This window comes from Gambusia affinis, linkage group LG04 (genome assembly GCF_019740435.1).
Source record: "Gambusia affinis linkage group LG04, SWU_Gaff_1.0, whole genome shotgun sequence".
Lineage (NCBI taxonomy): Eukaryota > Metazoa > Chordata > Actinopteri > Cyprinodontiformes > Poeciliidae > Gambusia > Gambusia affinis.
In genome coordinates this window covers 16,423,865-16,436,937 of record NC_057871.1, presented here as the reverse complement: position 1 = coordinate 16,436,937, position 13,073 = coordinate 16,423,865, and the positions used below count along the sequence as shown (strand labels likewise).

Genomic DNA, 13,073 nt, shown 5'->3' with positions numbered 1-13,073 from the left:
TTTAAATATTCAGATCTACATTTTTGCTTTTAGGACTTTATTAATCAAATCTTTTGTGAACATAGCTGGTCAGCAAACATTGTAAGATTTAGTTAATATGAATTTAAGTTATGGTTTATTTAAGTTTTAGAAATTTGAGCATGCTTTTTCTTCATGAAAATAATACAGATATTTTAATAAGCTTATTTCTTTTTGATCATATCAAATTTTCATCTAGGAGGAAATTAAGACCAGCAGAATCATTCTGCTGAATGCTTTTAAGTTACATCATCCTCACAGTTTTCCTGATAAGTCCAGCAAAGTGTCACAGATCTTTTTGCTCATTGCTGTTACTTTACATGCAATATCTTTAGAGGGTCTTGTGCAACCCTAAATCCTTTCAATGGAAATTGAGAATAATATTTTGTATGGGTTTATCCCATAATAACCCCAAAAATACATTGAAGTTTAAACTTTTGTAGTGTGACAAAAAGTGATAAAGTTCAGGTATGTAAATACTTGTGCCAGGCACTACACGCTGAATTGATTTTAATGTCCATTGAAGTGTAACTCTGGCAACACAAATCCCTTCAGTGGGTTACCGAAGGTGGGGCTGCACAGTGGCGCAGTTGGTAGAGCTGTTGCCTTGCAGTCCTGGGTTCGATTCCCGGCCGGGGATCTTTCTGCATGGAGTTTGCATGTTCTCCCTGTGCATGGTGGGTTCTCTCCGGGTTCTCCGGCTTCCTCCCACAGTCCAAAAACATGACTGTCAGGTTAATTGGTTTCTCTAAATTCTCCCTAGGTGTGAGTGTGTGTGTGTGAGTGTGTTGTTTGTCTTGTATGTCTTTGTGTTGCCCTGCGACAGACTGGCGACCTGTCCAGGGTGAACCCCGCCTCTCGCCCGGGACGCAGCTGGAGATAGGCACCAGCAACCCTCCCAACCCCATTAGGGAAGAAGGGTGTTCAGATAATGGATGGATGGATGGATGGGTTACCGAAGGTCTGTGTGACCTCTGAACAGCAAGGTCTCACCTGACATTCTCCACCTTTGCTCTCTATTTTACTTTTATACCTGGACATGTAGTCTTATGGTTTTAGAGCTATGACTGATTGTTTCTCCTTTATACAATAAGTATGAAGGTATAAAGACGTTTTGCTCCAGTCTGCCAAAGGGTTTGCACTTCCTTAAAGTCTCATTAGATGTATATTTACTGTCCCTGTTGTCCCTGTGGTTTCACAGTCTGTACAGTTAAACAAAGAAATATATCACACACACACACACATCACTTATTTCTGTAATTATACAGGTTGCTGTAAAACACACATTAAATAGAAATCTTCATCAGACTGAACCTGAGCAGAGTTAAATAATTATGAATATCCAGTTTATGATGAAAGTGTAGAACAAGAGGCTGGTTTTTACCAGGTTAATAACTTTATTACATTATTTAAAAAAAAAAAATGTTTCCCACCTCCTTTTACTTCAAATTCAATTCTCTTGATTTCATGTCAGTGAAAAAAGGATAAGTCAAAACTTTAGCTATAGTCTGGGAACAACGTACCATTCATTTTCTCGTAATTAGATGTTTATTTTCAAAATTGACTGCTGCTTAGATAATAGTTTTACTTTGTTAAAGAGAACATATTCTTAATGCACCACAGCACAAATAGCCATAATATGTCTTTGGGTTATTTGATCAATACTAATAACTCTTGTCTCTACATGCCGTTGCTGTGGGGAAAGATTTAGTAGCAAGACTAATGATTTCCCAGCAACACAAATTACTAACATTTATATTTGCAGTAGTTTGCAGACCTTTGCTTTATCTAATTAAGATTTCTAATAACTTCTTTAGTTTCTCACCTTTGTGTGTGCTTTGCGATGCAAATCTGATACAAAGTGCTGCTGAATATTTCAATAAATTTAAAATTTGACCCTTTTGTAGAGGCGCACCTTGTTCTGACATCACTCAGAGTTAAAATCAGCACCTAACTCAGTTCCCTAAGCTCTGTCTCTAGGCTAATGGTTTGTGGCACTCTTGGCCGCTTCGGGTCCCTCCTCAATCACCAACCGGTGCAAGTGGCCCTGCAGGTGGCTGGAAATGAGGGCAGCAGTTGATTAGACCAGAGGATAGCGATATAATAGGCAGCTGGCAGCTTGGGATAAGAATAACTGCTAAAATACATCTGCAGAAGCAAAGGTTAGTTTGACTGCTGCTCCAATGTTCTGCCAGTACTTTAATTCAGCCTTTTATTGAAATGTTGAAGTATTTTATTCATAATTTTCATCAATATTAAAAGAATATATTGAATCCAAGCTATATTTCTCCTGTCCAGATGAGTGCAGTTGTATAATTTGTGGGTAACTGAAGTGAAAGTTAGACTGAAGTCCTTTTTATTATCATAGTTAAAAAAGAGCAAGGTAATTGGATCCGTAAAAGCAGAAGGCTTGAAATGTGTGGTCTGTTTTACAGCTCCGCTAAAAAATATGTGACATAAAATAAAAGACACCAAAAGTAAAATTTAAGAAGGCGTGGGCGTTAAATCAGCAAAATGTAGGGCAAACATCTGCGGAGTTAAATATCAAAGTGCCTTTTAAAGACTTCTTGACATGTTACTACTAGACACTTGAATGGTTGTGACTGAGATCTTAAGAGATCGACCAAGACAGAAATTGGTTTGAGAGCATGCATAAACGACAATGTTTATGTGTTGTCAAACAATCTAAGCTGGATTTCAGTCTGTAATTTAACCAATATATTTTTATCTAAACCTTTTGTTTGTAGCCTTGGCTTGTCGGAAGTTGAACCTTCCCTCTTAAGTGTTTTACAGCCTCTCAAGGAAAGTGTCATTCCTCTTTTCATCAACTTGCTGAAATAAGGCCTCCTCACAGCATGATGCTGCCACCACTATGTTTCACGGTAGATATGATCTGTTTCAGTGATAGTTCTATGCCTTATTTTGGATTTTTCATCCAGGAGTTCAATTTTGGTCTAATTAGGCCAGCTTCTTCCACATGTTGTCTTCTCATCATAGCTTCTGCCAAACTACAAATCAATTTTCTCAAGGCTTTCTTCTTGCCACAAGAGCGGTGGATCTCTGCTGCTCCTCTGAAGTTACATAGCAACTTCTGACTGCTCACCTGATTAATGCTTATCCTCTTCTTACCTCTTCTCGAAAAATTTGCAGTTGCATGTATATAGATGTAAACGTACCTTTGCTATACACTGGTTTGACAGAAAATACTTGTCATATATAGCTTTTCTTCTTTAAGATTTGCTTCCCAGTTTCCTGCATTTCTTTCCAGATCAACTTTATGTCGCCCAAGTCAGTAATGAGGTGCAACATCTGACAGTTTGCTTATTTTTAGCTTCTTCTAATTCTGTCACAACCCTGGTCTGAGTATAGTAATCCTCATCCTATCCAAAAATTGAGTTGTGTGCCATGAGTTCAACTGGATTTCTGAAATATTTTTAAAAACTTATATGAAAACTATCAATTAAAGGAGAAATGGTGTAAAGAACACAAGTTTCACCTATTTTAGACTCTTCAAGGTGAAAAATTTTAATTAAAAATGTCTGAAAATTAGTTTCACGTTTCTACTCAGGCATTTGTTTGTAATTGGACTGGTGCTTGAGAGGTCTCTCTCTCCCTTTGCTCTCACAAATTTACAGCACCATCACTAGATTCGCAGAAATGTGAAATTAATGCAGCTTAATAACACCTTCTTTAATTGGATCCTAAACCACCCATGTATATTGTGTGCCAATTAATGTGACTATCATAAAATGTTTTATTATCTTCAATATGATTAGATCACCTCAGTTGTGGTTTCCACCTTTGGAGCAAATAAGCAGATGGAAAAAGGAACAATGAATAATTCCCAAAACGTCATTTAAATACAAATACATGCTATGGTTAGCATACAAAAATAGGAGGTAGATATCTGAATGGATGTATCGTGGGGCTATCTTTGGAAGAATGGGAAGTGGTCGAACTTGCTAAGTGATCAAATTTTTCCGGTGGAAGACAGAAAGCCAAATTGATTTCTCAACTCAGATTTAATTTAGAGAAGAAGTTAGATGAGGGATTGTGAGAGCTTTTAAATCATTATCGGAATCCTTTTGTCCATGCGCTCTAGAAGCCCTGCTTATTGAAAATAATCAAACCCTCGTAAGCGTACAGCGCAGCAGTGTTTTGTGGATTTGGACCTTCTGTCGGTTGCGTAACTCATACCACTTAGTCATAACCAGCAGCAGTCCTGTTCTGACTCAAATTGCTCTCTTCCAGCATCCTGCTTGTTTGAGGAGAACTTGATGTTGGATCTCAAGTGGCTGTGTTTATGTCTGTGTGGTACTTGGTATGCAGAATGTGTAAAAACATAAGTGATAAAGTGCAGGTTTTTAACCTGAACTCCTCAGAACTTTGAAAGAAGAAGTTATTGTAGAACTAAGCTGTCTTCTATAACTAGATATAAATTGATTTGCTGTACAGGAAGATATTGTGCTGAGCCTGTCGTGTCGACAGGAGGTGAGTTTTGGCGTGATTGGATGGTGACGTGTCGCCTCACCCTCTCCTCCAAAAGACCTGCTGTGAACTGAGTCAGCGTGGACACACTGGCCTCAGCAGGACTGCTGTCACCAGGGAAATGACTATCAACTCCGTTTGTCTAACTTGGCTGTTCTTTCTCACCGCAATTTAAATAAGTGCCCTTCATGTATTTTTGTTCAAACCTCTTCCTGGTCAGGTCTCGTAGGAGCTTGAAGGTCGGTTTTCATCAGCAATGTTAGTTTGCTGTTTTTACATTTTACTGTGAGCTCACAGGGACTTTTGTCAATCCTTTAGAAAAAAAATAATATTTCTTTTGGGGGGGGGGGGGGGGGACATTTGCAACCTGATAATTAGATGCTCTCTAGTAGACTTGACATTCAGTCAGATTGAACTTTTACTGTTTTAGGTCAGTTAGTATTACCAATTATTTCTGCTCTTCAAAAGCTAAGCCTTTCATACATTTCCTTTTTATTTGATTCGGTTGCATTTAAACTGTATGACATGGATCAAATGCTTTAGGTATGATTCGATAAGTTTATCACAATAGTCGTCTGTATTTTTGGCCCATTCCACCTCACAGATCTAATGTTACCAAGTTATTTTTATAGGGTGCCTTGCTCACACACTCACTTTCGGCTTTGTCCACAAAATTTGTCCACAAGAGGTGAAAGCGAACTATGAGCGATGCAGATCTTTAGTGGGTGTTTTATGCTACACTGCAACACCATTACATAACATCACACAGGAAATACACTCGTTTTAAAGGTGTGCCCTGTATCATCTCAGGTGCCATTTATCATCATGTCACTAGCTGAGTACAGGTGACCTTTACAAAGCACTACAAGCATTCAGGATGCAATTAAATCCGCACTGTTATGCTGAAGGATGCAAGGTGAGCCTTTCTGGTTGACACAGATACAATGATTAAAAAAAAAAGTGATAAGCTTGTTTATTTTATTATTTATGCAGAGAAACCATGTGCCTCTAAAAAAATTACCCGCACTTTGGATGATAAAGTATGAAACAGAAATTGCATACTTAAAAATGCAATTATCTAATATCAACTATATAATTTAGTTTGATGTTACCTCTATTTAAATTGTCACACTCTCATGTAGTCCAGCTAAATAAATTGGGGGAACTATTGTACAGGTTACCCTTAATGGCAGTGAAAAGTGAATGTGTCAGAGAGAGGAAATGAACAAAGTCAACCTCTGTCCCCTCAATCACCAGCCAACATCTTCTGGGAACAAATAGATTGTCTGAAAGTAAAAGCACCAAAGAAACACAGACAAATAAATCACATTGCTGATTCCTGGAAACATTTAAAGTCTCCTCTATTTATTACAAACTACCACCAGATACACAAACCAAGCTAGTTCTGGTATTTTAATGCATCACATACATTTTACGTCAAAATCTTGCAATCAATCCTGATTTTTTTGTACTAATTTGTCTCAAGATACCAGAATTTAGTTAATAAAATGTGGTTACAGACTGAAATATTCATGAGGAAATATTTGTAATCAGATTGAATCTGGGACTGAAAAACAATTCCAGACTGAACTATTTACTATAGATTTTTAATAAGGACAAATATGATATTCAACTGAAATACCAGCAAGAAATTAAAATCAGAAAACACAATACGTGTTTGTACAAAAATCCATCATTTCATCAAGAAAGTCAAAGCTGTCAGTGCATTTATAGACGACACCATGTCGCTTTCTTTATGACAATGCTATATGTATGGAGGTAGGAAAAATTATTAGTTTTTTGGCCAGTGACACATTTACAGCCATAGAAAGCTAAGACCTGTACTAAAAACAATTAATATTAGATTAAATTTTGTCATAAATGTTCTAAGATTTTTCATGCAAATCACTTTAGTTGTAGCATACAAAAGGTAAAGAACCTCCCGAAACCTAGCCTAATTTTTGTGTCACGCATTGATTTTCACAAGTACAATAAAACATACTTGTCTTGTGTTTACGCACAAGACAGAAACAGAAAACTCACACAATGATCTAGAAAGGTAGGGGCTGTACAGCATGTCAAGGACCAGTGATACAGTCATCACGACGTCGATGATGCCATAGTGAGAAACTATTCTGGGTAAATGAGAAGTGGAACAGTCAACAGTTCACTGCTAAAGGTGAGAATGACAACTAGGAAGGACAAAAGTGGCTTTGCGTCTTCGTCACTCTGAGGGATCAGGTGCTGAATCAACTAAACGGATCAGCTAATTAAATTTGTAAATTTTATTTTACCATCAGTGGCAAAAGTATTGTGATATATACATATATATATATATATATATATATATATATATATATATATATATATATATATATATATATATATATATATATATATATATATATATATATATATATATTTGGCAAAGTTGTTGCGTCCCAACAGTTCATTTCTGAGTATTCGCTATACAAAGTGATTTTACTCAGGAAGAAAACATCTTAACTGTTTCAATCAGACAAATTTATTGTCTGAAACTAACCTGAGTTAATACACAACACAACTTTCAGATCACAATTTCCAATTTCATTATCTTGGCCACAAAATATAAAAGATCCTTTGCAAAATTACTTTAATTCTAACATGTCAATTAGTTTATTTCTCTTTGCCCACCTTTCTTTAGATCAAGGCATGGTGTATTGCTTTTTAAGTTGTACTTTTCCATCTTCAATGCTTTCTTGATTCGACATTTTAGGCATTAAATGACCTAGTGGAGGGTGACCCCAATGCCTAGTTCACACAGCAAGATTTTAAAGGTGTCACCGGATTTTCAAAACGTGAGAGACACGGCACATGACAAAAAAAAAAAAAAAAAAAAAATCCTAGATATAACAGGGTGGCCCTCCACTATTTGGTGTATAGCAACCAACATTCAGATCTTGCAAAATCTCTTGAGATTTTGAGGCAATAGTTCAGAAAAACAGTCATGGCCAATGAGGAAGAAACAGTGACAATAGTTTGTGGACTAAAAGAGAAAAAAACAAAGCAAAAAGATTTCTCTGACATCCACCGAACTTCCAGGTGCGCCATCGTAGTTGTTTTGTCTTCTGTATGTCGGATTCTCCTCTGTGTCTTTTTCTTCACTTGTTTAATTTCTTTCATTTAGTTCTTATTTACGTTTTTATTTCTTACTCTTAACTGATACTGCCATACCTTTTTCACACAACCCTGTAATTCAGATACCCTGTCTTCATCACTCACTGTAACACTATTATGCCCTTCAGATACCACTTGATACCACACAGATTAGTGTCGGGCCTGTTGGAATTCAGACGCTTTTATCCAATAATGCACAAATTAAATTATCCTGCCAGTTCCGCCATGATTCTTTTGTCGTCCTCCTCTAGACATTCGAATCAGGAATGTTGGCATTTCAAATAAAGGTCTTCTCAGGTTGGCCACTGTAATTTATGTGATGCGACAAACTATGAGTGTTCTGATTCAGGAATTCACAAAACACAATATATAGGTAGGAATTCAATGTCCAGAATCATTTAGCCATCAAATAATTGATTATTTGATTCATTGAACACTGTTGAAATGTTTTACAATTCTCATTTGGAAAGGTTTTGAAGAATAAAAACTTCAAATGAAATCGTTGTTAGGTGCTCATTAGCCACACTTCACAGCTATTTATTTGTATTCAAGTAACCGGTGTAGAAAAGAATCAATCTGCTCCTGGTTTCTTTCCTGCTTGTACCATAGTTTCCTCAATGTTTGATTTTATGTCATCGTCTTTTCAAGAACTTCATAGAGCAGTGTGACGTGGTTAGACCATTGCAGGATTTTTAGAATGAAAAACATGTTTTCTCCACCTATTTATTATCATTTAAAAAAAATCTTTTTGTGTGTATAAACATTTTTAAGTTTTAAGTTAAATTGCAAATATTTATTGCAAATTTGAATAACTAGTCGGATAAATATGCATAAGCATATAGTACATGCTCACACCACTGTTTTTATATAAAAGGGACATTACACATCGATTTAAACTTTTATCACCTTTTATGTTTTTCCATTTTCTCAAATAAGATTAAGGTCTTCTCATGGCCTTACTCTTATTTGAAATGAAGGCCATGGTCCAGTCCAAACGCCTGCTAGTTTTTACCCTGAATATTTAGACGGCCAAAAGTTTTAGGAAAGCTAAAAATGAAGAGGGCTTTTATTTTTTAGCCTGTTGAGCCCAAGCATACGTCCACATCTACAGAAGAAACACTATATTTCCTCACTATCGAATAAACATGCTGAGGAACATTGTAGAGTGCAAATAATCTTTTGCACTCCACAATGCACAATATTATTTGCACTGTAGAGTGGGCAAATATTAATAAGTTGATGATATGTGCTGGTAGACTTCTACGCAAGCAACCTTAATGCTTTTTGAAACGTTTTTCAAGAAAGTTCTATTTCAAAGGTTTCTATATTGTCAGAATTCATAATCTATAGATGAGTTTTGCTTGTTTTTCATTTGAGCATTTTCCAGTAGAAAGTTTTTAATGGCTTTGTCTGAAAGAAACTTGCAAAAGACCTTAACAAAAGTAAACTAACAGATGAAAGGAAACAAAAACAAGAAATGAAATCAAAGCCCCAGACATGTTTTCCGCCTGCAACATATTTTAAGTAAAAGTTCATCTAAAAGCAGAAAGAATCTGTTTTTATCTTTGTCATAATTACATATTTTTTGGTGCATGAGAGAAATTGATTTCATTAAACATTTACTTTTTTTTTATAGCCTAAATCATTGTAGAAATGGTGCAATAGTAGGGCAAGAGAAAATATATTTGCAAGATACATGTAATAACCTCTTTTGTCTTGTCCAGGTAAACGGAGGGGAGTCATTGTTCTGAGCAAAGTGATGGTTGTGTTAGATAGCTAAGTAAAACTGTTGGTCCACAAGGTCAGCTTGCTGTTTTTTATGAGCTATATTGGCTGGATGGTTCTTAGGAGGTGAGTCTACTTTAAAATGTCCGCTGTGACTCACATCCAGTCAAAAGGAGGCAGGCTGTTCGGTAAAAGCCACGTTAGTTGTGCAACAAAAGGGCTTCGTTGAGCTCCACAGTGATTCAGAGCAGTCAGAAGGAGCTTTTCTGTTGCATAACTAGCTGCTGACACCTCCGTGTCACTTTCAGCTTTGCACAGTCCAGCCCTTGATTTAGTAAAACCAAAAACAAAACACACTCCCCTGGTCTCCGGCTGTAAAATCTCCTTGGATTAGTCACGCCGAATGAACTTCATGCTTTGTGACTTCAGAGCAGTGGAGTCGGAGATGAAATATGCAATCGGTGGTTGAGAAAACAAGCAGGTAACATACAGACGGTGACAATAACACTTATTTACTGGTGTGTTCAGAAGCTTATTTGGCGATATGAGATGCAGAAATGTACCATTTTGTTTCTTATATTTTTGACCTCTTCTTTGACCTCTTTGACCATCATTTGTGTATGATCACAAATGATCATACACAAGATCATTTGTGTATGATCTTGTTTTAGAGCCTGATTAGATGGTAACCAAGGTGGACGTATATTATCCTGATGTCTTCGTTGTTATGCTTTTCAGGCCCGCTACAAACAGAGTCTGGACCCCACAGTGGACGAAGTGAAGAAACTTTGCACGTCACTGAGACGCAACGCCAAAGAGGAGAGAGTCCTCTTCCACTACAACGGCCATGGAGTTCCACGGCCCACCGTCAACGGGGAAATCTGGGTTTTTAACAAGGTAGAAAACACAAAGACATCCTCAGAATTCCTGGTTTTACCTTTAAAGTTTACACATATTGAGTCATTAAGTAAAAGTGTAATTTGTCAATAAGTATATGAAAGGGAAATCATCTAAAAGCATTGCCAATCTTTCCATGGTAGTGGTCTTTATGCCTGACACCACAAATTAACAAACTCATCACCTTGACAATGAAAACAAAGAGAAAAGATGAAGATGCATAATCACAGAATTATTTCAAATTTTTAATCTCGGATCTTGATACCAGTTCTGTTTTTTTTTTCCCTGAAAAATCATAATGAATAAATTTTTAAAATACTTTAAATACTAAAACAAATTAACTTCTTGCTGGAATTGAAGTTTATGGAGATGAACCTGTTCATTTTACATCTTTATCTTTTTTTCTCTAAAGCACCGCGGTGCTCCCTGTTGCATCAAAACACCAGCTGGTGGTGTATAAAGTTATACTGCAAAAACACAAAATCCTACCAAGTGCTTTTGGTCTAGTTTCTAGTGCAAATATCTTCGTACACTTGAAATTGGATGACACTAACTTATTAGTAGCTTTTCAGCAAGATATAGGAGCGTGCTTTAAGTAAATAATTCCTAATTCCACTGGCAAGTGAAATAATCTGCCAGTGGGATTAGCACATTTTCATCAATATTAAAGAATTATTGATTTAATACAAGCTCATATATTTTGCTGAAGAGTTACTTGTAAGTTTTTTTTTTCTTATTTTAAGTGCATTAAGATATTTTGCACTGGAAACTAGATCAAAAATACTTGGTAAGATTTTGTGTTTTTCCAGTGTAAATTTTGGATATAATATATTAACTTTCTACGCTTTGCATTACTTGCGCGTTTTCAACCCTTTTCTCCACTTCTTTAATCAGCGGTTTCCATCAAGCAGGTGCCTGGTGAATAATTGAACACTGTAGAAATCTATAAAAGTGACTTATCAGCAGCAACACGACACACCAAATCTCACGCCCCTCTCCTCTCTGCTTTTCAGAATTACACACAATACATCCCGCTGTCCATCTACGACCTGCAGACGTGGATGGGGAGCCCGTCCATTTTTGTTTACGACTGCTCCAACGCGGGAATTATCGTCAAGTCGTTTAAGCAGTTCGCCCTGCAGAGAGAACAGGAGCTGGAGGTGAGGGAGCTTCAGCAAAACCACTCATGGTTTACGACATGTTGCTGCACAGGAGCAATGAAATACAAGCTGGGATTTAACAGGAGAGGACGACATTCTAAAATATGACATGAGTCTTTCAAACACAGAGTTAGCGAGCAGTCAGAACGCCATGAAGTGTTGGTATTTTGGAGTTATTAGACGGAAACGGGGAGCGTTACTACTGAGCACACAGGACCTGTACAGAAGTTAAGGAAGTCGAATCTAATTGGTGTCGAGTCATGATTCTCAGCTGGATTTCTTGCTCACTGTTAATGGCCAGCTGGATCAAAAGGACTTGGTTTGTTCCCTTCGTCCATAAATACAGACTTTCCACACAGTGTGGGAATGTCTTTAGTTTTCAAGATTTGAATAAAAAATGTTTATATTATCAGATGTTGCTTTCTTTCCCATAGATTAAATGCTATTTCAGTCTTGTGTCTCATTTCTCTCCCCCTGAAGAAAGAAATTAAGGACAGAAAGACAAACTTTCTGTCCTTAATTTCTTTCTTCTTCCTTTCCTCTATCTTATCTTCCTCTATCATGTCCTTTTTCCCCCCTTTCCTTCTGTTGTTACTCATTTCCTTCCTCATGTCTGTTCTTTTCTTCCTACATGTCCTTTTACTTCACATATCATGCAAGGCTTCTTTTCTTCTTTGTGTATTTCCCTTCTGTCCTACCATTTATTCTTCTTTATGATCTTTCTTTGTTTCATTTTTTCTTCCTCCCTCCTGTTCTTTGTCTTTCTTCCTTGTTTATTTTATGCTTTCCAGATTTTTGTTCTTCCTTTCTTTATTTGTGTCCTGCCTTCCTTCTTTACTTTTTGTCCTCCTTTCATTGTGTCCTTTTTTGTTCCTTTTCTCATGTCATTAATTCGCTCGATTCTTCCTTTTGTTCCGTCTTTCTTATTATTTTCATCCTCTCTTCCTTCTAATTTTATTAATTTCAGACTTCCTTTTATTGTTTTTCATCCTTGTTATTCCTCCTATCCTTTTGTCCTATTTTCTCTTCCATCTGTCCTTCCTCTCGCCAGTGTATCATCCTGCCTTTCTTCCTGGTGTGCTTCCTTCTTTCCTAGCATCGTTTCTTCATTGTTATCTTGCTCTAGCTCCATCCATCCATCCAGAACGCCTGACTCCTGGGACATTTGAGTCTTTAAATGCATGAATTTTTTACATGACGAATATGTAGGAACTCTTCAAGCAATACATCACCGCTTCAGTCTTTTCAACACTTCACCTTTTTTATTATGTTGTCTCATCTTTGCTCCTCTGACTGAAACTACCAATGTGAATGCCTGATGAGATGGCGCTGTCATTTATTTTAATTATTCATAAAAAAGTTTTTGCCAAACTGTAGATTAACGGAAATAAAAAAAAAAGACAGTGAGGAAATAGGAGGATGTACAGTGTGGAGCTGGAAGTTGTCAAAGTGGAGCCACGGTGAATGCTGCATTCCCTTTTAAAAAGTGAAGGTGAAAGCAGCAGATAAACTGCTGAGTCGCTGCAATGCCTGTGTTTGCCCTCAGATTAACCCGCTGTGTTCTGAGAGTTATATGAGGTCATAGGAGGATTGTGGGTAAACATGTTTTAAAAACCTTTTCCTCCACTA

At 36.9% G+C, this 13,073-nt stretch overlaps 1 protein-coding gene across 5 annotated transcripts in view; it reads left to right on the top strand.

Annotated features, from left to right (window-relative positions):
- The window catches only part of rptor (regulatory associated protein of MTOR, complex 1), a 139,924-nt gene that overhangs the window by 30,213 nt on the left and 96,638 nt on the right, over positions 1 to 13,073 (top strand). For all 5 annotated transcript variants that reach the window (XR_006370320.1, XR_006370321.1, XM_044113284.1 and 2 more), the window contains exons 5-6: positions 10,126 to 10,284; positions 11,298 to 11,444. Coding sequence is in view for 3 of the 5 variants with exons in the window: in XM_044113284.1 (XP_043969219.1) it covers positions 10,126 to 10,284; positions 11,298 to 11,444 (306 nt within the window). In the remaining 2 variants the exon portion in view is untranslated. The remainder of the gene's footprint in view (positions 1 to 10,125; positions 10,285 to 11,297; positions 11,445 to 13,073) is intronic.